The sequence below is a fragment of the Myxocyprinus asiaticus genome, chromosome 17 (assembly GCF_019703515.2).
Source record: "Myxocyprinus asiaticus isolate MX2 ecotype Aquarium Trade chromosome 17, UBuf_Myxa_2, whole genome shotgun sequence".
Classification (NCBI taxonomy): Eukaryota; Metazoa; Chordata; class Actinopteri; order Cypriniformes; family Catostomidae; genus Myxocyprinus; species Myxocyprinus asiaticus.
Window position 1 is genome coordinate 18,772,583 of NC_059360.1, and position 26,292 is coordinate 18,798,874.

The 26,292-nt window shown below is 44.5% G+C and overlaps 2 protein-coding genes across 2 annotated transcripts in view; one reads left to right on the top strand and one right to left on the bottom strand.

The window, feature by feature from the left end:
• The window catches only part of LOC127455034 (interphotoreceptor matrix proteoglycan 1-like), a 61,967-nt gene extending 49,208 nt beyond the window's left edge, over positions 1 to 12,759 (bottom strand). Inside the window, exon 1 of the mRNA XM_051722583.1 lies at positions 12,508 to 12,759. Coding sequence (XP_051578543.1) covers positions 12,508 to 12,574 — 67 coding nt within the window. The 5' untranslated portion in view covers positions 12,575 to 12,759. The remainder of the gene's footprint in view (positions 1 to 12,507) is intronic.
• colec11 (collectin sub-family member 11) overlaps positions 1 to 26,292 on the top strand; it is a 284,310-nt gene that overhangs the window by 171,142 nt on the left and 86,876 nt on the right. The window lies entirely within an intron of this gene.

The window sequence follows — 26,292 nt, forward strand, 5'->3', positions numbered from 1 at the left end:
ACACAACGTCTCGTTCCCTCCATCAGGGAACGGAGGTTACGCAAGTAACCAGGACATTCCCTATCTGTCACTCACTCGACGTTGTGTCGATGTAGTGACACTAGGGGTCCCTATACAAAATGCCGCAACTGGCTGAACTGTGTTACGTGAACTGGCGGTGTGTGATGGGCAGACCACTGTGTGCCTCATAGCCAGCGCACCAGGCCAACACGTAACCTCCCCCAACACTGTTATGAGTGTCGAACGGCCCTTTGAGACAGGCTAGCCCAGTCGTGGCCTCTTATCCACCTTTTTTTTTCCACTCCCCCAAAAAAGGGGGATTAACCGACTGGGCTGACCAGGTCTAGTCGGGGGTTGTCCCTCCCAAGGGGAGGACACTGCGGAGACCACACCCCACCCAGAGAGGGGAGGTATTTAAGTGGAAATATGTCACATGGTTTTGCCGAGCTATGTCGGAAGTATGCCACGTGGAGAAGTCCCATGGTAGGTCCTACCCTATGGGGGAGGAGTTACTACAAGCATGGAGACTGGGGCAGAGGGGCCTCTGCACAAGGAAGATGCAGTTTGCCAACAGGGAAACGAATTAGCGGAAGATATACATCGCATGGGGTTACCTACGGGGAACTGCCACATGCGGAGCACCTACCCCAGTACAGGGCTTTAGTTAGCACGTGTACTGGGCCGGCAGCGAGTCTCTCCGAAAACTCGTCTGCCACAGTGGGTCTTCCGCGTCCCATCCAGGGGCCAGACATGGAGATTCCAGAGGTCTGGTCGTGGGTGCCAGATAGTGCCCCGTCCCTGAGAAAGAAGGTCCTTCCTCAGGGGAATTCGCCAGGGGGGGCTGTCGCAAAGAGTGTGAGGTATGACAACCACGTTTGGTTGGGCCAGTAGGGTGCTACCAGGATGACCTGCTCCTCGTCTTCCCTGACCTTGCACAGGGTCTGTGCACATAGGCTCACTGGGGGAAACGCATATTTGCGCAGTCCAGGGGGCCAGCTGTGTGCCAGCGCATCTATACCGAGAGGTGCCTCGGTCAGGGCGTACCAGAGCGGGCAGTGGGAGGATTCTTGTGAGGCAAACAGGTCTACCAGTGCCTGTCCGAATCGACTCCAGATCAGCTGGAACACCTGAGGGTGGAGTCTCCACTCTCCCCTGAGGGTAACCTGCTGTGACAGCACGTCTGCTGCAGTGTTGAGGTCGCCCAGGATGTGAGTGGCTCGCAGCGACTTGAGGTGCTGCTGACTCCAGAGGAGGAGACGGCGGGCGAGTTGTGACATACAATGGGAGCGCAGACCGCCTTGACAGTTGACATATGCTACCGTTGCCGTGTTGTCTGTCCAAACTAACACGTACTTGCCCTGGATCAACAGCCAGAACCTCCGCAGGGTGAGCAGAATTGACAGCAACTCGAGGCAGTTGATGTGCCAATGCAGCTGCGGGCCCATCCATAAGCCGGCGGCTGCGTGCCCGTTGCAAACAGTGCCCCAGCCCGTCTTCGAGGCATCTGTAGTGACCACGATGTGCCTGGAGACCTGCTCTAGGGGAACAACTGCCTGTAGAAACACGAGGTCGGTCCAAGGGCTGAAGAGGTGGTGACAGATCGGCGTGATGACCACGTGATGTGTCCCATGGTGCCATGCCCATCTCGGGACTCGAGTCTGAAGCCAGTGCTGAACTGGTCTCATATGCATCGACCCGAGTGGGATGGCCACTGCTGAGGATGCCATATGCCCCTGGAGCCTCTGAAAGAGTTTCAGTGGAACGGCTGTTTTCTGTTTGAACGCCTTCAAACAGGACAGCACCGACTGTGCACGCTCGTTCATGAGGCGCACTGTCAACGAGACCAACTCCAAACCGAGAAAAGAGATGCTCTGAACCGGGAGGAGCTTACTCTTTTCCCAGTTGACCCGAAGCCCTAGTCGGCTGAGGTGCGAGAGCACCAGGTCCCTGTGTGCACACAACATATCCCGAGAGTCAGCTAGGATTAACCAATCATCGAGAATGCGAATGCCCACCTCCCTTAACGGGGCAAGAGCTGCCTCAGCGACCTTCGTGAAGACGCAAGGTGACAAGGACAGACCGAAAGGGAGGACCTTGTACTGATATGCCCGACCCTCGAATTCAAACCGCAGGAAGGGCCTGTGTCAAGTTAGAATCGAGACGTGGAAGTACGCGTCCTTCAAGTCTACCGCCGCGAACCAATCTTGATGCCGGATGCTCGCCAGAATGTGTTTTTGCGTCAGCATCTTGAACGGGAGTCTGTGTAAAGCCCGGTTCAGTACTCGCAGGTCCAAGATTGGCCTCAACCTACCACCTTTTTTCGGTACAATGAAGTAGGGGCTGTAAAACCCCTTCTTCATCTCGGCCGGAGGGACAGGTTCTATCGCATCCTTCCATAGGAGGGTAGTGATCTCCGTGCGCAAGGTAGCAGCGTTTTCATCCTTCAGCGAGGTGAAGTGAATTGCATAGCGGAGTCGGACGGTCCGGATCAGCCATCGCGACGGATTGGAAAGCGCAAGCCACGCATCCAAGCTCCGAGCGAGGGGGACCAAAGCGACAATCTCGTCGGATGTACCGGCAGGTGGGGCCTCGCAGCGGGGCAGAGCCCGAGGTGCCACACCATGTTGTGGCTGTGCTGAGTCCAGGGACATCGAAGCACTTACCTGGCTCCTTGTGACCACCCCCGGAACAGCCTGGGATGGGGGAGGAAGAGGCCTGTCCTCTCGACCCGTGAAGACTGTCACATCGGGGGCGGATTTGTGCCACAGCTGGGCGCGCAGGGGCGGGGAGACTGCTGCTGGTGCGCCAACCCTGCAAGGATGAAAAGGTGGACGGTGGTCGTGATGACAGCCGTGCACACCGGTTATGTGACCCAGGGAATGAGGAAACCACTCTTTTGCTGAACTGTTGGGTACCTCAACCACTTGGGCATGCGGCGTAATTAAATGAAAAAGCAACAAAAGATTCTCCTCCCGGCCCTCCACCGGGTTTATGGAGTGGTCTGTTTACCAGCTCCAAAGTGGGTTTCATCGTCACTGGGTCGCCCGTCTCAGGGGCACTTCGAAGCCTTCTGCGGGTTCTTGGCGGCCGGCTGTGAGACGGGTGGCGTCTGCTTCCTGCGGTGGGCTCCACGCCGGGGCCGGGCCGAAGGGGCAGGCTGCTGCGGAGCCGGTGAAGTCACCGCAGGGGGACGCCCTTGGCGACGAGCAGGCGGGGTGCGGGATCTTGAGCCGCACCGGGGCAGGATGTGCCGGATAGCCTCTGTCTGTTGCTTCACCATTGAGAACTGCTGGGAAAAGTCCTCGACGGTGTCGCCGAATAGGCCAACCTGGGAGATAGGGGCAGCAAAGAACAGTACCTTGTCGGCCTCACCCATCTCGACCAGGTTGAGCCAAAGGTAGTGCCCCTGGACCACTAAGGTGGACATCGCCCGCCCAAGAGACCGCGCCGTGACCTTCGTCGCCCAGAGAGCGAGGTCGGTCACCGAGCGCAGCTCCTGCATCAAATCTGGGGCGGATTTGCGCCTTGGCTTGGTGGACCTGCAGGAGAGCCATGGCGTGCAGGGTGGAGGCGGCTTGTCCAGCGGCACTGTAGGCTTTGGCCGTCAGGGACGACGTGAACCTGCAGGCCTTGGACGGGAGCTTTGGGCATCCGCGCCAGGTGGCGGCGCTCTGCGGGCATAGGTGCACCGCGAGCGCCTTATCCACCGGGGGAATCGCCGAATAGCCCCTGTCCGCCCCGCCATCGAGGGTAGTGAGGGCAGGGGAGCTGAAATATCGGGACCGGACAGTAAAAGGTGCTTCCCACGATTTTGTCAGCTCCCCGTGCACTTCCGGGAAGAAAGGGACTGGAGCAGGGTGTGGCTGCTTTGAGCGGCGCCGCGAGCCCAGGAACCAATCATCGAGCCGCTAGGGTTCAGGGGAGAGCGGAGGGTTCCACAATGGCCCGACGCTCGTGGCCACCCAGGAAAGCATGTCCGTCATTTCCAAATCAGCCTGTGACTGGGCAATCGTCCCCGAGGGGGGGAGCCCAGCTGAGGCTTCTGCGTCCGACTGGATGAGCCTGCTCTCTGATGCTGCGCTCGAGAGCTCATCAGCTTCACGGGCTCCGAACAAGAGGTCGAACTCGCTGTGAGATGAGCCGGCGGACTCATCCGGAAGCCCGATTGGGGCAGATGAGCGTGCTGGGGAATGGGAGGTCCGTGCGGGGATACCCGGCGGAGGTGGTCCCATTGGGGTCCCCAAATCGCCCCCAGTGCTAGCCGCGCTGGCATCATACCCGTTGGTAGAAGGACCGAGGCGGGGAGCCGCTGGGGTGGCTTGCTTTCTTACAAAAGCAAGCCGCGACCGCAAAGTTGCCATGGTCATGTTCTCGCAGTGAGTACATGATCCATCCACGAGCGCTGTCTCTGCGTGGGTCGTGCCCAGACACGAAAGACAGTGGTCATGACCGTCCAAAGTTGAGAGGAAACGACCGCAACCAGAAATAACACACAAACGGAAAGGCATCTTTAAAAAGATGCGTAGTTAAAAAGACGTTCCGTGTGTGCTGCTCTTTTAGAGAAATATACTCTTTTTTTTCTGCCGAAGTGCCCAGGGGCATTCTCTGCAGTGCACCAGTGCAGACAAGGGAGAAGCCGCTGAAATGCGCCGTCAGATCCAGCAGAGGTGAATGAACAGTCAGCTCAGTAAACATCGACCGTTCGGCTCCGAAGAGAAAATCTGAATGAGTGGTTGCATACCAGCTCCTTTTATATCCGTATGTCCAGGGGAATTGTATGCAAATACCACTCGCCAATTTTCATTGGCCTTTTTTCAAAGACCAGAGGTGTCTCGGGCTCCCAAGAGTGACCCCTAGTGTCACTACATCGACACAACATCGAGTGAGTGACAGATAGGGAACAGATAGTCTCGCCCAAAACTCAAGCATTGGTTACATTTTCATTTAGTCATTTAGCAGACTGTTTTATCCAAAGTGACTTACAAATAAGGAGCATAAGCTATTTGTCAAACAAATGTCAACAATATCTGCAGTATCGCTCTGCCAAGTTCTCACAGTGCCTGGAGTAGATGCTAGAGCAGAAGAAAGAGACAGTGGATTGGTTAAGTGGACAAATGTGTTTTCAACTTGTTCTTGAATGTTGAGATGGTTTCAGCAGATCGTGTGGAGGTTGGAAGCTCAGATGAACCACCACAGAGGACCAGAGAGAGTCAATGATCCTGAAATTGACTTTGTGCCTCTTTGAGACTGGACCACCAGGTGCCGCTAATTCATTGACCGCAGAGAGCGAGTTGGGATATACTGTAGACCTGGAGGAGGGAATTGAAGTAAGAGGGTGCTGTTCCACAGGCTGTCCTGAAGGCCAGAGTGAAAGCTTAAATTTGATGTGGGCAGCAACTGGCAGCCATTGGAGTGAAATCAAGAGTGGGGTGACAAGAGCCCTCTTTGGCTGATTGATGACCAGACACGCTGTTGCGTTCTGGACCATCTGCAGTGGCTTAATTGTGCTAGCTTGGAGACTGGCCAACAGGGCATTACAGTAGTCCAGTCTTGAGATGGTCTGATTTTCCTGATGTTGTAAAGTGCAAACCTGCAAGACCGCGTGGTTGATGAGATGTTGGCAGTGAAGTTAAGCTGGTCATCTATCACCACTCCCAGGTTCCGAGCTGTCCTGGTTGATGTTAGTGTAGTTGAACCAAGATGAATAATGAGGTTATGGTCAACAGACAGGTTGGCTTGGATCACGAGGAGTTCTGTCTTGGCCAGGTTGAGTTGAAGGTGACATTCCTTTATCCAGGCCGAGATCTCCAAGAGGCAGGCTGATATATGAGCTGAGACAGTGGGGTCATCAGGCTGGAATGACAGGTAGAGCTGCGTATCATCTGCGTAGCAGTGGTAGAAAAAACCAAGTGCATACTTCTGGTTGACCAGCTGTTGAAATGTCCAATGTCTCAAACAAAGAGAGACACAGTTTTTAATCTCTTCGGGAAAATTAATCATCGAATGGCTTGGTTAAAGTTGCCTCTGTACATTAAACTTGGATAGAAGAAAGTATTTTAACATTTAAACAATTCTCCTGAGACATACAATAAAAGTACATGCTTGAGATATAAATGTAGCTTTGTCCAGAATTCTAATTTTTCATTGAATGTTCTTTCTTACCAAAGTAAGATCCTAAGACTAACGAATGCTAAGATTATTTATAATTCTAGATTACAAAGTGGTTTACAAACTGTTACCTAATGGCTGGTTATAGATGGTGAGTTAACCAGTGTTTGAGGTTGGTGATAGATTTACACCTGATGTTTTACTGAAACCAGCCTATTTACAGACCAAAATCCAGGCTGGAACTTGAACATTCCCTTCATTAACTTCATGTGCATCATCTGCACTGCCAAAAGACAATAATGCATTTAAATAACTACTTCAGTAAATGAAGCATCAAACAATCGTACAGTTAATAGTTTGGATCAAAATACATTTGCATGTTTTTATGTATTATGAAAATAGATTTGTTTCGTTTAATAGCTTGTCTTTCCAGTAGTTATAACATAATCATTATAATTTCCTCTTTGCTGCTTTCATTTCCAACATTACCCTCACAGATCTATAAACAAAAGACAGATTACTTGATCTCTCCAGAGATGTCATGCATCTATTTTATATATTTATTTATTTTGATAGGGCATGTAGATGAACCTAAGTTTGAGTCCCAACCTATATTATTATTTTCTCTTCTGGGAAAACTAGGGATGCACTGATACAAAATTTGTGTGCTGATACTGATAGTTTGGTGGTTCTGTGTTTTTTTATGCTACCCTTATTTCAAAGTACTATTCATTAATTTCACAACTTTTAAAGAAATTTTATTAAAAACTTTTAGTTTTTATGTCTCTACATGTTTTGTTTTTTATGTTTCAGAGTAACTGGTCTTAGTTATAAACAAAACACTGAAACAAAAGCATATTATTTACTCACATTAACATTCTTAACTCACATTAACTGAATTCTGAACAGCCTCCTGTAAAGGCTCAAGTGAAATTGTTAAGATTGTTTATTTTTTTGAATGTTCTTAACTCTTTTTAGCAGAAGCAGCCTCTGCTTTAGCTTTAACAAACACTTCTTATTCCTTGCTGTGTCAAGCTTTAAGGTAATCAAATTAGTTGTTTTAAAAGTTTTAACATTAGTTCCACCTTGTGAAATTATAGCAGTGCCAAACTTACAAATTGCAACTCTGCTAACATTGTCACCTAAATTAAAGTAATTCCACACAGAAATATTTTCTTTCACACACAACACAAGTTGTATGCTGAAAATAATTATTTTGTGTGAAGTAAATCTAGCAGAAAAGATTAAGTACTTTCTGCACTGAATAAGTTAGTTTAAGTGTGAACTTGAAAACTTTAAGTAAATTTTACAATTGTACTCAATTCAAACAAGTAAAAATGAATGCTCTAGCTAGCTTATAAGTAAATATTATTTATGATTGTTTGTTATATTTACAATGCATAATCATGGACAGTACCAATCCTAAAATAAAAACCATGTCATATTTATTTGCTAATTTGAGTCAGTTTTTACAGGTATATGAAGTAAATTTTACTTAACTTTCCGAAGCTGGTGTTCTCAGTACGCATGTGGCTTGCGGGGTTTCACTGTTTTCAAGTTTATTTACACCACTTTTATTGTTGATTTTGTTGTTACATTGGGGAACTTCTTGTTTTGTGAGGTCTGAAGTTCATTTTTTATTCAAAATTACCCAGTCATTATCAAAAGAATTATATGTTGATTGTTACCGTCATCGTGTTTTGTGCACCAAGTCAGCCCTGATCATCGGCTGATTAATCATCTGATGTTCAAAAGCACAGATAATTGCTTTTTTTATTGGCCGATACCGATGATTGGCCGATACATCAGTGTATCACTAGGGAAAATGGACTACAATATTGATGATTCATTTTGCACAACACAGATTTTTGTCCAGTCAAATACTCTATAATGAGAATGTCCCCCTGTGCCCATCGGGGGTGATGTGCCCTTCAATATGTCCCACCAAAACATACTTATTCATTAGGAAATATGTCAGCAAATTAAAGAAAAACTGCAATAAAAAACTACCATTTCATGGGGTCTTTTAAGTAAATAATCTGCGAATCATACAACTTGATTGGACTGACCAAATGTAGACATGTGAATTTGTGATTTCTGCAACAGCATTTTTCTTTATTTTTTTGTGTAACTTAATTATCAAAGATAGAAATAATGTTTTAGAAGTTTCATTGAAAACCTACTTTCCCCTTATTTAAGTATGATGCAGCTGACCCCCTCCAAGTCTCAGCCTCCTCAACAGCTATTGGAACATTAGTAATATTTTAGCTCATAACCATTTCTTTTCTCTCCACTTCAAATCAAAGTAAGGTTGTGCCAAGATGTTATGCAAAGAAATTAGTGTTTAGAAAATAAAATAGAAATTAGTGTAGTGAGCACAAAGCCTCCAGTGAAACAGGCTGAATGTTTTGAAAATGGAGCATTGTGTGAGCAGCTGATAAACTTCAGAGAGCTTCTTAGGACATTAAGCCGTGCTCAGCAAGGGGCTCCTGCAGACTTTACTGGACCTCTGTTCACCAAACACAGATTATCATAAACTTAGTTATATATATATATATATATATATATATATATATATATATATATATATATATATATATAAATTAGCATTAGCGATACAAGTGCAGTTACCTAAGCTACACACTTCGTCTTTAATGCTGAGTTTGTAACTTTTAAAGCCAAATTAGTAATCTTGCTGTACAAAATCACTTCAAAGTTGCAATTAGCTCTCTAGCAGGCTACTGTTATTTAATGACAACAATGTGTTTGGGCCAAAAGAATTGCAGCGTACATAATTAAGTAAATTACATTTCTAAATCAGATATTTCCTGATAAATGACGAGCATTGCTGGTCATCAGCATATGTTGTGCTTCGGATGCTGGTGTTTGCACCAGGTTTCATTACCAGCTTAACCAGCAAAATGCCCTTCGGTCAACCAGGCTTATTAGCTAGTTTTAGGTAGTGAACAACACTGCTATGCTGCCAGCCAGCGCCAAACCTGCATGGACCAGCGTGGATGTTCATTTAAACTGGTCATTTATTTGATACCAACATAACCGGTCTTTATCCATACATTGGGGTCAAAAAGTCAGAAACAACATTGAAAATCTGAGATCTTTTTAAGATTAAAAAAAAATCATAGCAAAGAACTGTTATTATGTGAAATAATTTATAAATATTATACAATATTTATACAATTCTTCATTGTCAAAATTACTAATCCATTTCAGCAAATTTGTTGCATTAATTATTTTAACTTTATACAAAAGTTTTATTTGAAGCACACAAGATGCTCTTTGGGAAATTCTCAAATCATGCTGGGATAACATTGATCCTCAAGTTTTGCAAAAACTTGTGTAGTCCATGGCATTTTGAGTGCATGCTGCCATTAAAGCAACATTTGGACATATTACTTAGAAATTCTTAAATTCATGTAAATTGTGTAAAAGTTCAACTTTTTATTTAATTGTTATACTGACAATATAATTTGTAATAGTAAAAAAATGCATTAAAGTGAAAATTCTCTCATCATGTACTCACCCTCATGCCATCCCAGATGTGTATGACTTTCTGTCTTCTGTTGAACACAGATCTTATGGATTACTTTTATGGTGCCTTTATGTGCTGTTTGAACCTTCAAAGTTCTGGCTACCATTCACTTGCATTGTTTGGACATACAAAGCTGAAATATTCTTCTAAAAATCTTTGTTTGTGTTCAGCAGAAGAAAGAAAGTCATACACATCTGGGAAAGCATGAGGGTGAGTAAATGATAAAATAATAATTTTAATTTTTGGGTGAACTATCCCTTTAAATTAGAAACAAATACAAGAAAGAGCATTTTCACTATAGTGGTCTACTACTACTACTTTTGGACCCCATTTTAACTTTACTTTAATGTAAATCAACTCTTTAAAAGTCATTTTGGTCTATTGCTTACCCAAAAATGAAGATTATGTCATAATATACTCACCTTCATGTCGTTCCAAACTGCTATGACTTTCTTTCTTCACACAATAACTTGTGTTGTTTGGCGCTTAAAAACAATGCAAGTTTTTGCAATGCATGTCACTGTGAAAAAGCTTCTCTCATAGCATTCATGAACATGGAATAGATGTCAAGTTTTTCACTGAAAAAAATACTTAAAAGTAGTCCATGCGGCTCGTGTGTCATATTTCAATTCATCTGAAGGCATACGATTGCAACTCTAAATTTAAGATAATTTTGGGTGCTTTTTTTTTAGCTTTAACCTCGTGCGACCCAGTGTACATGTGCGTGGATGTTGTATTTTGGCTTCGCTGTAAGCAACGCATCATTTAAATTCATTTAAACTGACTGATCTCAGTTCAGGAGACTCTGTGCTGTCAGCAAAGGTTAATCTTTCAATGTACGGAGTCATGTGACAAAACAACATGGTGCTGATCACAGCGGAGTTTGTCTTTGGGAGAAACGTCAACAAAACTACATCAGGTATGAATCTAAGTATGTTTTTACATTGAAACCTGTTTGAGCCAAAAGATTAGAGTCTGTAGTTTCATCCAATATGCCATTTTTCAAATTTGAGTGATTTATCTCGAAACGCCACGCTGCTGAACACAGTGTACACTAATGTGTACTTTAGCGCATGTTTTCCTTAGAAATCCTCTATTTACTGTGCATTATCACACTGAGAATCAATGGGTTCATCCAAAAGCTGAAAAATTTTGCTTTCAGAGGCTTTATATGGAGTTAGGATGAAAATAAGGTGCATTTCAAACTGTTCTGAGACCAGTGCAGACAGACTGCACACTGGAGGTTAAGTCATTCACAAAATAGGTAGCAAGGGAGCATCCTATAGCTCTCTATGCAGCGAAGAGCATTTAATCCAAACTTCCTATCAAAAGTTCAGTTTCAGGCTGCAGATGATGTTTGGACCACTCAAAATATTTGCCAGACATGGGAAAATGGTAATCAGTACATTGATTCAGAATTTATAATGTATAATTTTACTTTAACATGGTTGGCAGTGATTGGATGATGCTGGCCATTACTTTTATGCTAATTTCTGATGTAATGTCTGTAATGTCTCAAAAACATGATAAACCAACACTCCTGGAAACATAATAAACAATTTGATAAAAAATCTGACTTGCTATAGCTTGGTATTATTTAAAATGTCACAACTTAGTCCCACTGTCCACATATGTTGCCATCAATTTTTAGGAAAACTATTTGCTCTAGAAAAATATATTTTTTTATAATGGTTATTAGGTGCTACTAGTTACAAATCAAAAAACAGAAATGGAAATTGCACACAGCAACCACGCTGAGTTCTCAAAGAAAAAGTGAGGCCACTGTCATTGTATTGAAAAGATGGACCGAAATATCATTAAAACATCTCCTTTTGTTTTCTGCACAAGAAAGAAAGTCATACAGGTTTGGAACGACACAAGGATGAGTGAATTATGACAGAATTTTCATTTTTGGGTGAACTATTCCTTTAATATAGATTCATGCAAATGTATTTACAGCTGTTCTCTTGTGCACAATTGTACTTTTGTTGTAATCTGTCAAACTGTCACTTTGGTGTCAGATCAGATTGGGCCTGCAGTCTAATTCATTTGATCAGACACAAAGACACCTTGACTGAGGTGTTTGTTATGGAATACAGTGAGCTGATCACTCGCAGAGATATGAGGGTCTCTGTGATCTCATATGTTTCTGGGTCAGAAAACATCTAATCACATCTGTACACAAGCGATTAAGAAAAATGATCAGAAGAATAATTAGACAATTGCTAAAAGCTAGATTGAGTTGTCACCACTGATAAACAAGAGTGATAGATTTGATCATCTGGTCTACTGCAGTCTATGGGTTTCCTGTGCACATGTGCAGACATGAGGAACAACAATGCTAATTGAACTGTGCTTCTGATGAACGAGGCCCCACAGCAAAGCTACAAGCCAGAAAAGATTAGCGTTCCACACAGCCACAAACAGAATGTCTTTTGTTTCTCTCTTCTAATGAATGGAGCCTCTAAACACTGGAGCCAGACTAGAGACACTACATACTCAAACCCGTTATTCCATTCCGACACACCAAAGTCTAAGCGCTAATGGGCAGGGTTCTTTTGTGCATACCAAATTTTTATCAAATACATTTTTTGTCATACGTCTTTGTTTTGCATAAAAAACATCTTTGGGTTTCTTTTATGGCCTTCACAAATTGGCTCCTAAAATATTTAAATGCTCATTTGGATCACCGGAGGGGAGAAGATTCTGTTGTATAAGGCATCAGAATAAAAATTGCTCTGAGACATATTAAAATTCCAGAGGTCCTGCCTTTGGTGTAGACTTTTTCAAGACAGCATATTAATGAAACAAGAAAACACCATTTGTCTCCCTCACAAACACTGGCTTACCTTTGATTCTGGTGGCTTGGAAGGTAAACAAGAACAGAATGAGAAGTAATCCTGTTTTCAATGGCATGTTGCAGTAGATTATGTCCTTTTGGATATAAAGTCACTCATTTGGAAAGAACAGAAAGTTGTCCACATTGATTGGTCTCACATTCAAGGGTGAGACAGTTCCAGTGATTACGTGTCCGGGCTTCCATGGAAGGGGCCGTGTAAGGGCACTAGGTTGAGGAGTTTCCACAAAGATGGTGCTGGTTCCTGTGTACAGATTTGGTCCCTGAAGGTTGTAGTAGTGGTTTGTCTCTGTTGAGGCTATACAGTCAAAGTGTGTGAGTAGGTGAGTGAAAGATGCTCTTCAGGGTGAGAGAGGAATGACAAGGTTAAAAATGCTTCCTCTTTTTCTGGACTAATCTGTTTACCTCTCGCTCATCTCTAATCCCTGAGGACCCACGTGGTGAAATATACTCATCTTGTTAGTAGCCTTCTGGACCAGCATCTGTTAGTAGAACACCTCCATACTTCAGTCCCAAGCCATTAGACCAGCATACTATCTCTCTTTCTCTTTTCAGTCCACTCTGTGCCGTCTCTCTCAGCGTGGCCCACTCAACACAAGTTTCTCTGCCCTCTGCCAGCTTTTGTGCTGCCAAGCTGAATGTATTCTAAGTATTCTACTCCCCCTGTTAGGGACATTGGGCTCTGCCCTTTCTCTGATCATGGGGCTAATTCTACATATATACTGTGTGTGTTGTCGTACATTTGTGGTGCATGTTGGTCCCCAGCCCCAGTGCTTGCGCTGGGAAGAGGATTACACAGTCCCTGCTTATTAAATTTCACAGCCATAAATAAGTCTCCACTGCTCAAATCCAGTCAAGACCTTCCACTGCACTGGACCGTACATATGTTAAACCTTCAACTTTCAAGAGATAATGAGAACAAGCTGGTGGCCTTTTGTAACCAGCAGAAACCCCTCTGGGGATTTTTTGAATTTAATAATTTTTTACCTTGTTAGGGTGCTGAATAAGTGGTTGCTAATTGTACATGCACACTGGAAAGAACCACCTCTTCTTCTCCATATTTTGAAGTGTAGCTTCAAATTGATATAAGGATTTATATAAGAATACAATACTAAAAATCTGTATAATTCCATTAATTTAAAAATGGCAATAAAAAACAGAGTAGTTTATTTGTGAAATTGAGGTTATGATGAAGTCTCAAAGAATTATCATGGTAACCATGGTTTCAAGCAAATGACCATGGTTACTCCAGTTTTTGTATCTACTAATACATTTTCTCTCATAATAAAATCTCTATAAATAATATTTTGTATATTTGTTATCATAACTATATCACTAATGGAATTAACAATTGAAATATATGTATTTTTGAGATAACAAAAATTTGTTTCGGTGGTTAATGTCTTTGTATGCTCAGTTATATGTGCAGAAGGAAAACACTAATAAATTATGTAAAAAAAAAAAAGACATCTTCAAACAGTGTAGGAAGCTTTCAGAATCTGGCATTTTGTTTTGTTTTTTCATGTGGTGGCTAATACAGTGGCAAGAAAAATTATGTGAACCCTTTGGAATTAGCTGGTTTTCTGCATTAATTGGTCATAAAATGTGATCTTATCTTCATCAACGTCACAAGTATAGACAAACACAATGTGCTTAAGCTAACAACACACAAACAATTATAATCTTTCGTCTTTTTTGAACACATTCCATTAAACATTCACAGTGCTGTGGAAAAAGTAAGTGAACCCGTGGATTTAATAACTGGTTGATCCTCCTTTGGCAGCAATAACCTCAACCAAACGTTTCCGGTAGCAGCGGATTAGACCTGCACAACGTTCAGAAGAAATTTTGGACCATTCTTTCTTCCAATACTGCTTCAGAACTGGGCCCCTCCAAAAGGTGGATTTTCTTTTTTTGAAACCATTCTGTAGTGGATTTACTTTGATTTTTAGGGTCATTGTCTGGCTGCATCACTCAATTTCTACTGAGCTTCAGTTGGCGTACAGCCACCCTGATATTATCCTGTAGAATATCTTGATAAACTTGGGAATTCATTTTTCCCTCAATGATGCCAAGAGATCCAGGGCTCGAAGCAGCAAAGCAGCCCCATATCATGATGCTCCCTTCACCGTACTTAACTTTTCAGATGATGTTTTCATGTTGGTATATGATCACCTCCAATCTCGTTTCATTAACTGGATGCCAGGTTTGCCAACTCCTGACTCTAATTAGCTTTTGTTGATGTCAATAGCCTAGGGGTTAACATACTTTCTCCTACCTACACTATGAATGTTTGAATAATGTATTCAATATGTACAAGAACAATACAATAATTTGTGTGTTATTAGTAAAAAAAGATTGTGTTTGTTCATTATTGTAACTTAGATGAAGCTCAAACCAGATTTTAAGACAAATGTATATATAAATGCAGGTAAAGGGTTCACATACTTTTTCACATAAGTTATTGCAGTTTTTTCTTTTTTTTATGGGAACAGAAACTAGTAACTATGATAATTTAGTGGAAACTATAGTTATTGTGTTCAATTTGTAAGCATTCTCAGACTAATCTGTGAGTGGTCATTTACACCAAAATGTTTTTATAATGATTGTAGTTGTTTATTAAAGGAATATGGGTTCAATACAAGTTAAGCTCAATTGACAGCACTTGTGGCATAATATTGATTACCAGAAAAATTTATTTAGACTCGTCCCTCCTTTTCTTTAAATAAGCAAAAATCTGGGTTCCAGTGAAGCACTTACAATGGACAACCTGGTCTCATAGTGAAAACGTGACTATATATGCATTTTTGCAAAGCTTGTTATACGTGTCTCCAGGTACAATTCCCTGCAGTTTCCAGGTGAAATGAACACTAGAGGCGCAACAACAACTGTGTGCTTTATTCACTTCACTCAAATCATGACTGCAATGGCTGATTATGACTTTATAAACACTAATTTTCTATTACATATTTTCTATCACTATTACATGCCCATATTTCCATTTCTATTATTCCTTAGTTGTGATGACTTTACTATTATTCTAAAATGTGAAAAATAAATAAATAAATAAAGAATGAGTAAGTGACCCTAAACTTTTGAACAGTAGTTCAAGCCAAATCTATGCCCTTGGACCCACTTACATACAGTATATACACATATTCCAATATGATTAGCTTGCGCAGTAGTGCACCTCATAGAACGTTGGACTTAGAACTCGGAGGACTACGTTTCAAAGCCAGAATTCAAGCTGACACATGACACAACAGAGATGTAGAAGCGACACGAAATGACATGGTTGCTTCAGAAAATGTGCTTTTCATTTCGCTTCTGCATTTTAAAATACTATCGGTTAAGATTAGGTGTTGGTTAAAGTTGCAATACGTAACTTTGTGCTCTCTAGCGATATCTGTGGTTGAAATTGAAAATTGCAAGCACTTTGTGGAAGAATATTCTGGCATGGGGGGGTGCGGTCACGTGTTGTCACCTGGGTCGTAATTATCTCTAACACCTGTCTCTCATTATAGTGACTGTGGAGGGAGACCTGAAAAGGCATACCAGAGCGTCAGAGGGGGAGAGAGACCAGAGCCTGAATCTATTGTGTGTTTGGCAAACAAGAGCCCTTTTTGTTTAAGTTTCACTAGACTGCGTGAGAACAATAAAGCACTCACATTTGACTGTTCGCTGTCTCCAGAACTTAGAACTTGCTACAGTGGTGCCGAAAACCCGGCTTTGGAGGAGTACGCCATTATCGAGTCCTCACCGCTGGGTGAAGTCTTCAAAACCCTCGCCAGCATCCAGCAGATTCAACACCAGGCCCTCATGGACGTACGCCTGGAGCAGGAACAGCATTTCCAATCCTGTTCCAGGCACAAGTGGAGGACCGGCAGGTGCTCTGGAGCTTGATCACCACAGAGGGGGCTGGCGCTGCAACCTCCCTGGAACCCACCCCACCCACGGCCATAATGAAAATGGGGCCAGACGACAACCCAGAGGCCTTTCTGGACCTATTTGAGAAGATGGCGAAGGTCTGGAAGTGGCCTCCTGACCAGTGGCCTCCTGACCACCCGGCTATGGCCAACTTCCTGCCGCCAGCCTCCTCAATTACCAACATCTGAAGAAGGCCATCCAGCAATGGGTTGGTCGTAGCCCCGAACAAAGCCGTCAGCTCTTTTGGTCTCTGAGCTTCGGGAAACATGGCCACCCGTTTGCTTTTGCTCAGAAGCTCCAGGATGCCTGCCGGAAATGGTTGCTTGCGGAGGGAACCCGCTGCGTCATGGATGTAGTCGACCTGGTGGTACTGGAGCAGTTCGTCGCCCAGCTTCCATGAGGTATGTCCGAGTGGGTCCAGTGCCACCGCCCGGCATTGCTGGAGGACGCCGTCCAGCTGGCAGAGGACTCCATGGCGACGTTTCCAGGAGGCAGCGATCCAGTTTTCTTTTCCTTCTTCTCTCTCTTCTCTCTCTCCAAACCCTGTGTCTCATGTCCCCTCCCCCCCACCCCACCCCTCCCAATCCCACCCAGTTCCAGCTCCTCGGAATTGGAGAGGAGCCCTGCCCAAACTCCACCCCCGGTCCAGAGGACCCTTCCCCTTGTCTGTCCCTCCTACTGCCCCTGTCTGCCTCCACTATCCACCCCCCCCCAGGTTGGCGAGACCGTCCCCACGTGTGCGGAAGGAAGACCTGGGCTGGTCTGCTGGAGCTGTGGGGAAGCCGGACACAGTCAGGATCAGTGTCTGGTGATGGTGGTGAGGACACTGGTCCAGATCCCCGATGCTCCACAGGCCGCCCCTGATCAGGCAGGGGCGTATCGGATAATGGTAAGAGTAAAAGGGGATACACATCAAGCTTTTGTGGATATAGGTTGTTCTCAAACCTCGATCCACCAAGGCCTGGTGCAAGGAAGGTCATTGGATAAGAATAAACGGGTGAGGTGTGTGCATGGTGACATTCACAAGTATCCAGTGGTTACCACTGAGATACGATTCAGGGGAAAAAGCATAGAGTCGAGGCTGCAGTTAATTCCCGCCTCACCCATCCACTAATTCTGGGAACCAATTGGCCTGGCTTTAAAAATGTATTGAGGGTAATGTGTGTGGATGGGTCCTGCAGTTGCGTTGCAGTTGTGTGTCGAGACCCTCAAGCACGCCTTTGACCAAGTGAAAGTAACTGATGGTCAACCCCTCCAGCCTAATGTTGCACTCACATACCTGTACTTTTCTATTATCAAAGAGCAGTTGTATCGAGTGACGCAGGAAACTCAGAATACAACTCAGCTGTTAGTTCAAAAGAGCCATCGGGAAACACTCTTCCAGGCGGCTCACTATAACCCAATGGCTGGTCACTTACACTACCGTTCAAAAGTTTAGGGTCACTTACTCATTCTTTATTTATTTATTTTTTTCACATTTTAGAATAATAGTAAAGTCATCACAACTATGGAATAATAGAAATGGAAATATGGGAATTATGTTGTGACTAAAAAAATACAAAATAAATCAAAACTATGTTTTATTTTAGCATCTTCAAAATGGCCACACTTTGCCTAGTTTTTGCAGAAATGTACTCTTGGCATTTTCTCAACCAACTTCTTGAGGTATCACCCTGGGATGCTTTTTAAACAGTATTGAAGGAGTTCCCATCTATATGCTGGGCACTTAGTGGCTGCTTTTCTTAATTATTCAGTCCAAGTCATCCATTTCAAAAACTTTTTTTTTTTTAAATAAAATTTTAGTTTTGTAATTAAATAAATTAATATGTTAGCACAATTATATTTTTGTCTACAAAACTAATTTCAAACATTTAAGCATACGCCTTCAGATCAAAAGGTTTTTAAGATCATGAGAAACATTTCAGGCAAGTGACCCCAAACTTTTGAACGGTAGTGTAGGTCACGAAAAGACTTTGAACCGTATAATGGCCCGTTTATTTTGGCATTCATGGCAACATACGCAAATGGTGTGTGGCTTGCCATGAATGTCAGTTGGTGAATCCACCGGCCACCCCAAAAGTGCCATAGCACCCTCTGCCATTGATCGAGGTCCCCTTCGAGAGAACTGGCATGGAGCTCATCGGGCCATTAGAGCGGACTGCACACAGCCATCACTTTGTATTAGTCCTGGTGGACTATGCAATGCAATATCCAGAAGCAGTGCCTCTTCACAACATCTCATCGCGTAATGTTGCGGAGGCACTCTTCAGAATTATCTCCTGAGTGGGGATTCCAAAAGAAATCCTCACTGATCAAGGCACAACATTCATGTCATGTACACTACCCGAACTGTATGAATTATTAGGCATTAAATCGATTCGCACCAGCGTTTATCACCCATAAACCAACGTGTTAGTCGAACGATTTACTAAAACCTTAAAAAACATGATTTGTAAGTTCGTACACGAAAACGCTAAGAATTGGGATAAGTGGCTCGAACCCCTGCTGTTTGCAGTATGAGAGGTCGCGCAAGCCTCCACATGGTTTTCCCCATTTGAGCTACTGTATGGGCACCAGGAAGCTTGGGAGGAAGGACCTTCGAATAGCAAAAACTAAATTCAATACGTTCTTGACCTTAGAGCAAAACTCCACACTTTGGGGCAGGTAGCATAGGAGAATTTGCTCCAAGCACAAGATCGGCAATGCCGAGTGTTTGACAGGGGCACTTGACTACGGAAATTTGCATAGGGAGATAAAGTGCTTGTATTGCTACCCACCTCGAGCTCCAAATTACTCACCAAGTGGCAAGAACCCTTTGAGGTCACATGACGAGTCGGGATCTCGATTATGAGGTTAGGCGAATCTACCACCTTAACCTCCTCAAACCATGGAGGGAGGCGGTGCTTGTAGCCTTGGCGACGGTAGTTCCGGAGAGGGCATCGCTCGGGCCGGAAGTATCTCCCAAATCAAATGCCGCAAATTGACGAGTTACTCGATCGGTTGGGCGCGGGTCAATTTACTCAACGCTGGACTTGACAAAGGGTTACTGGCAGATCCCTTTAACTCCAATATCCATAGAAAAGACAGCTTTTTCCACACTGTTCGGATTACGCCAATTTTTTGACGCTTCCGTTTGGTTTGTTCAGAGACCCGGCCACGTTTCAGCGCCTCATGGACAAGAACCTCAGACCGCACACGGCATATGCTGCTGCGTATCAGGATGATATGATCATTTATAGTATTGATTGGCGGCGGCATATGCAACATCTGAGGGCTGTCCTGAGAGCGCTGCGGCAGGCAGGACTCACGGCCAACCCAAAGAAGTGTGCAATTGGGTGGGTGGAATTAGGTATCTGGGGTTCCACTTAGATCACAGGCAGGTGTGTCCACAGGTTAACAAAACCACAGCGATCACAGCCTGCCCGGTGCCCAAGACCAAAAAGGAGGTAAGGCAGTTTTTGGGACTGGCTGGCTACTACCAAAGGTTTGTGTCTAGCTACTCTGATGTCACCAGCCTGCTGACTGACATTACTAAAAATGGGGCTCCCGATGTGGTCCAGTGGACAAAGTCGTGCCAACAGGCTTTCCTTAAGGTAAAGTCTGCACTGTGTTGGGGGCCGCTTTTACATGCACCTGATTTCTCTCTCCCCTTTATTTTGTTGACTGATGCATCTGACAGGGGGCTGGGTTCAGTGCTCTCGCAGGAGGTGGGAGGGGAGGAACGGCCAGTGCTATTTATTAGTCGCAATCTCTCCTTCAGGAAGACAAAGAATAGTACCATCGAGAAGGAGTATCTTGCGATTTAGTGGGCTGTTCTTACCCTCCACTACTACCTGCTGGGGTGGGCCTTCACCCTCTGTTCTGATCACGCTCCTTTGCAGTAGCTCCACCGCATGAAGGATACTAACGCGCAGATCACCCGTTGGTATCTGGCTCTTCAGCCCTTTAAGTTTGAGGTGATCCACAGACCGGGGGTGCAGATGGTTGTGGCTGACTTTCTCTCCAGAAATGGGGTGGGGAGTAGGCAGGCCAAATGTTGCCCCGGTCTGAGTCAGCGGTGGGGGTATGTGGCATGGGGGGTGTGGTCATGTGTCGGTCTGCAGGAGAACGGTAAGACTCGTCATATGGATTCTTAGTAAATGACAGCAACATTTTCATTTTGTGGTGAACTATCCCTTTCAGTATCATTCATCAGCCAGTGATATGTGCACACAGAATCAGAGATTCTCAAAAATTTACATTTTTACAAATTCACCTCTCCAGTAGTAGGTTTAATTCTACTTTTTAGATGGCAAGAAATGTTCCTAGAGTTTTGAAGACACTACCATCAACACTTGCAGTAAAGCAAGCACACTTGCACTGCACTGAAAAGTCAGGAAAATCAGTCTGCTGACCTTTCAATGTTTAATTGTCTTCAGGAACCTGATTCTATTAAAAATGGTAAAAATGAGCTCAGATGCAAAGCAGGCTGACCTTCTCACCTATGATAAGGAGTTCCTTCACTGACCAATCAAAAGGGTGAACTTTAATTAACCTGGAGTGTTAATCATTATTTTCCACTTGCTGCATGACATTCTATGTATGTGAAATGTCTGTGATTTGTTCGACCAGATTCCCTAAAATGAGTCTTGTGTATATAAACAAATACTTATATAGTATCTTATATAGTGCCTGGTACCTGCTGGACGGATGGACAGCTTTGCCTTGTTATTTTTGATAACTAAGGACTTTAAAAAATCATATTGATTTGCTGATACACTGATGTGTGAACCATTTTGACTTATTTATTGGCTCAAAAGGACTATGGACCATTTTCACAAACCTGCTATGATGCGTTTCATCCTTCTTTAACAACATAAATGTAGCAAACATTTACAATTTAACAAAAATATTGTGTGTGAATTTATGATATTGTACTTTGTATTATATTACCCTGGAATAAGTTTTTAAAAAATCAGTTACCAAAGCTGTGATGAGGCTTCTAACACAGCTACTGAGGGGGTGACAGAAATTTTGGCCTGTTTCTCTCTTCTTACTGCTGTTATCCAGCGTTAAATATTTTTATCTTCTTTTGCAAAGCTGTGAAAGTATAATCGTTGATTTTTTTTATTTTACAGTTGGAGCAAACGGTTAAGCAAAATTTTAATTTGCTGTGGTCCCCCATTCAAAGCCATTCAAGTTTAACCCACTATGACGACTTCCACTTCAGGAACGTGGATGTGTGAAAAGGGTCCATTCACTCACAGATGAGACATCACTTTGGCTTACACGCAATTAAATGTTTACTCTACACAAGAGCAATATCTAGCTAATGAGATATTTTTAGTGTAGAGTAAAAATATATTTTTAGTGTAGAGGATTTAAATCCATTATAGAAATGTCCATGACATTTAAGATTTTTCCATTACTTTTCCAGGCCTGGAAATCGTCATGGTTACTTGTGTAACCTCCGTTCCCTGATGGAGGGAACGAGACGTTGTGTCGATGTAGTGACACTAGGGGTCACTCTTGGGAGCCCGAGACACCTCTGGTCTTTGATAAAAGGCCAATGAAAATTGGCGAGTGGTATTTGCATGCCACTCCCCCGGATATACGGGTATAAAAGGAGCTGGTATGCAACCACTCATTCAGGTTTTATGCTGAGGAGCCGATATAAGGTCTGGCCATTTCAGCGGGTAGTTCAGCGTTGTGGCAGGAGGGACACAACGTCTCGTTCCCTCCGTCAGGGAACGGAGGTTACACAAGTAACCATGACATTCCCTATCTGTCACTCACTCGACGTTGTGTCGATGTAGTGACACTAGGGGTCCCTATACGAAACTGGCGGTGTGTGGTGGGCAGACTACTGTGTGCCTCATAGCCAGCACACCAGGTCGACACGTAACCTCCCCCAACATATTTATGAGTGTCGAAAGGCCCTTTTTGGGGACAAGTCGACTACCCAAAAGATGGAGACAGGCTTAACCCAGTCGTGGCCTCTTTTCCCCTTCTTTTTCTCCACTCCCTAAAAATGAAGGGGGATTATCCGACTGGGCCGCCAGGTCTAGTAGGGGGGTGTCCCTCCCAAGGGGAAGACACCGTGGAGACCACACCTTGCCCAAAGAGAGGGGGGGGGGGGTATTTAAGTGGAAAAATATGTCACATGGTCTTTCCAACCATGTGGGGAGTCCTCAAGGTAGATCCTGCCCAATGGGGGAGGAGTTACTACAAACATGGAGACTGGGGCAGAGGGGCTCTGCCCAAGGAAGATGCAGTTTGCCAACAGGGAAACGAATTAGCGGAAGATATATAATCGCATGGGGTTAGCCTTACAGGGAACCGCCACATGCGGAGCACCTACCCCAGAACAGGGCTCTTAGTTAGCGCGTGTTCTGGGCCGGCAGCGAGTCTCTCCGAAAACTCGACTGCCACAGGGCTCGGAGGAAGTCAACCAGGGAACAAAGTTTGTGAACACTACTGGGAATTAATGGCACACGTCTTCAGCTCCAAGGGAGGTGGAAAGCGCTATGTGCAAGTGATAAACCCGGCACCACGTCTGGGTGGGCCAGTAGGGTGCTACCAGGACGACCTGCTCCTCGTCCTCCCTGACCTTGCACAGGGTCTGTGCAAACAGGCTCACTGGGGGAAATGCATATTTGCACATGCCAGGGGGCCAGCTGTGTGCCAGCACGTCTATGCCGAGGGGGGCCTCGGTCAGGGCATACCAGAGCGGGCAGTGGGGAGGATTCTTGGGAGGCAAACAGGTGCACCTGTGCCTGTCGAATCGACTCCAAATCAGCTGGACCACCTGGAGTCTCCACTCTCCCCTGAGGGTAACCTATCATGACAGCACGTCCGCTGTAGTGTTGAGGTTGCCCGGGATGTGAGTGGCTTGTAGCAACTTGAAGTGCTGCTGACTCCAGGAGGAGGAGACGGCAGGTGAGTTGTGACATACAACGAGAGTGCAGACCGCCTTGGCGGTTGACATATGCTACCGTTGTCGTGTTGTCTGTCTGAACTAACATGTGCTTGCCCTGGATCAATGGCCGAAACCTCCGCAGGGCGAGCAGAATTGCCAACATCTCGAGGCAGTTGATGTGCCAATGCAGTCGCGGACCCGTCCAGAGGCCAGCAGCTGCGTGCCCATTGCAAACAGCGTCCCAGCCCGTTTTGACCGCAGGGACACGCCCTTGGCGATGAGTAGACGGGGTGCGGGATCTTGAGCCGCACCGGGGCAGGATATGTCGGCTAGCATCCGGCTACTGCTCCACCATCGAAAACTGCTGGGCAAAGTCCTTGACGGTGTCGCCGAATAGGCCCGCCTGGGAAATGGGGGCAGCAAGGAATCGTGTCTTGTTGGCCTCGCCCATCTCGACCAGGTTGAGCCAAAGGTGGCACTCCTGGACCACTAGTGTGGCCATCGTCTGCCCGAGAGACCGCGCAGTGACCTCCATTGCTTGGGGAGTGAGTTCGGTCGCCGAGCGCAGTTCCTGCATCAATCCTGGGGCAGAACTACCCTCGTGCAGTTCCTTTAGTGCCTTGGCGGACTTGCAGGAGAGTCATGGCGTGCAGGGCGGAGGCGGAGGCAGCTTGTCCAGCAGCACTGTAGGCCTTGGCCGTCAGAGACGACGTAAACCTACAGGCCTTGGACGGGGGCTTTGGGCACCCACGCCAGGTGGCGGCGCTCTACGGGCATAGGTGCACCGCGAGCGCCTTTATCCACCGGGGGATTGCTGAATAGCCCTTGGCCGCCCCACCATCGAGGGTAGTGAGGGCGGGGAAGCTGAAAAGATCGGGACCGGGCAGTAAAAAGTGCCTCCCGCGACCTTGTCAGCTCCTCATGCACTTCTGGGAAGAAAGGAACAGGGGCGGGGCGTGGCTTTGAGGATTTTGAGGAAGATCATTATGTTATAATTGTGATATAATGTGTAATGGACAGCATTTCTGACAGATGTTTTATGCAACACTGGGCCAAATCTGTTATATATGGACTTTTAGCAGCTCCAGGCCTCTCCTATTGGTGATCGTTGGTATTGCTTTGCCTGGAGAATGGGCTCATGACATGACAGAGTTATGAAACTAAACCTACTTATTTTGCAATCCATATTTACCCAGTTTTTCAGCTGCTGTATGATTGATTGAACCTTGTTGTCTGCCAAAGTGGACAAGACATAAGAAAATCAATCAATGTTAGAAAGCTCACTATTTCAGTCATGCAGTACACAAAAACCAAACCACACAAACACAATACAAGATTTGTAAAGATTTTTGTCTCTCTGGTTTAAAAAAAACAAAAAACAAAAAGGCCTGATATGTATAAAGATAGTTTGTAAATAAAAGAAAAACAACCCCTTCATTAGTATACGTTAAAGGTTATATATTTATTATATTTTGTCCTGCTGTATATCTTCATTATCAATGTAGAAAAATTTCTCCCTGCACTTGCATGAATTTACTGTTAATATGTTTTGTGTTTGTTGTACATATACATACAGTGCATTCTGTATGTCTGTGTGTGTTTGAGAGAGATACACAATGTTCAATCTTGTGCCATATTTGAGAAGGGAAGTCATTGAAACTCGTTGTTGCTAGAGCCATTAGTGAATAGCAACTCTGATTGCCTAGATAAATGGCTGGCTGTCTAGAGTACATGCAAGGTGAATTGTAAGCAGTGGAAATTGCCCTGAATATGGCCATCTGTTCTGAAAATGAGAAACATAATAGATGCTGTTACAGTGACCATAAGCTGGCATCACCATGACTCAAAAAGGGAAGCACTGAAATCACAGAAATTCCCCGTTTCCAAACAAGCCACCAGACAGCCCTGCAAATGCTTTTGCCAGCATTATATTTATGACTGTGCCCAGCGAAGCCACTCTAAATCTATATGTGATGTGAAGAGCTTGAGATGTGCCGCCCCCAGTAAACTTCAGCAGAGCAACAGAGTAATGGCTCTGTGCTTTGGACAGAAGAATTTCGAGTTTGATCCTCCCTCACAGCAGTCCAAATTCGAAGTATGTCCTTGAAGATTTGCACAACATTATTGGCTTGATGCCATATTGAAATGAAAGAATTTGTAGAACAAATTAACCAAATAAAATGTACACACGGTGGTATGAAATTATGTCAGTTTTGTAAGTACAGCAGACTTATTGAGCCTATCATATTTAATTTAATTCTGCCATTCTGGTCGATTAGCTAATACAGTTTTGCACACCATCCAGGCAGTTCTTCGTTTCTTCGCTCAGAGCCAAAAAGATGTTCGAAACAGCAGAGCAACGACATACTGTTTGTGAACATTCAGACACCGGCCACACCACTGGGGGAGGTGTTTAGAGGAGCATGTAAATATGAGGACGCTTAAGACTATTTGTAAAACCTTAACTTATGTGACACTAAAACATTTGATCAATTACTACGTCTCATTCTATGAGTAGAATTCACATTAGATCAGTAAAATAAGCCATTTTAACCACTCAATGATGATTTAAAGTAAAAGTCATATACTGTATATGCAATAGAAAATGCATAATTTGTCTTGTTTACATTCTGAATTCATGTTGCTAATGCTCTAACACGCTATACGCGGCCATAATACGCACCACTTAGACTGTTATTGTACTTTATGATAACACTGAAACTACTGCAAAGATTGGTGTATAAAAGAGTGTAAATGGGAAGAATACAGACAAAAAGAATGATGATCGGCATATCTAACTTTAAAAAAAATAAAAAAATAATTCCCTTTTCTCCCCAATTTGGAATGCCCAATTCCAACTACTAAGCAGGTCCTCATGGTGGCGCAGTTACTCACCTCAATCCGGGTGGTGGAGGCCAAGTCTCAGTTGCCAGAGACAGACAATCCATGCAT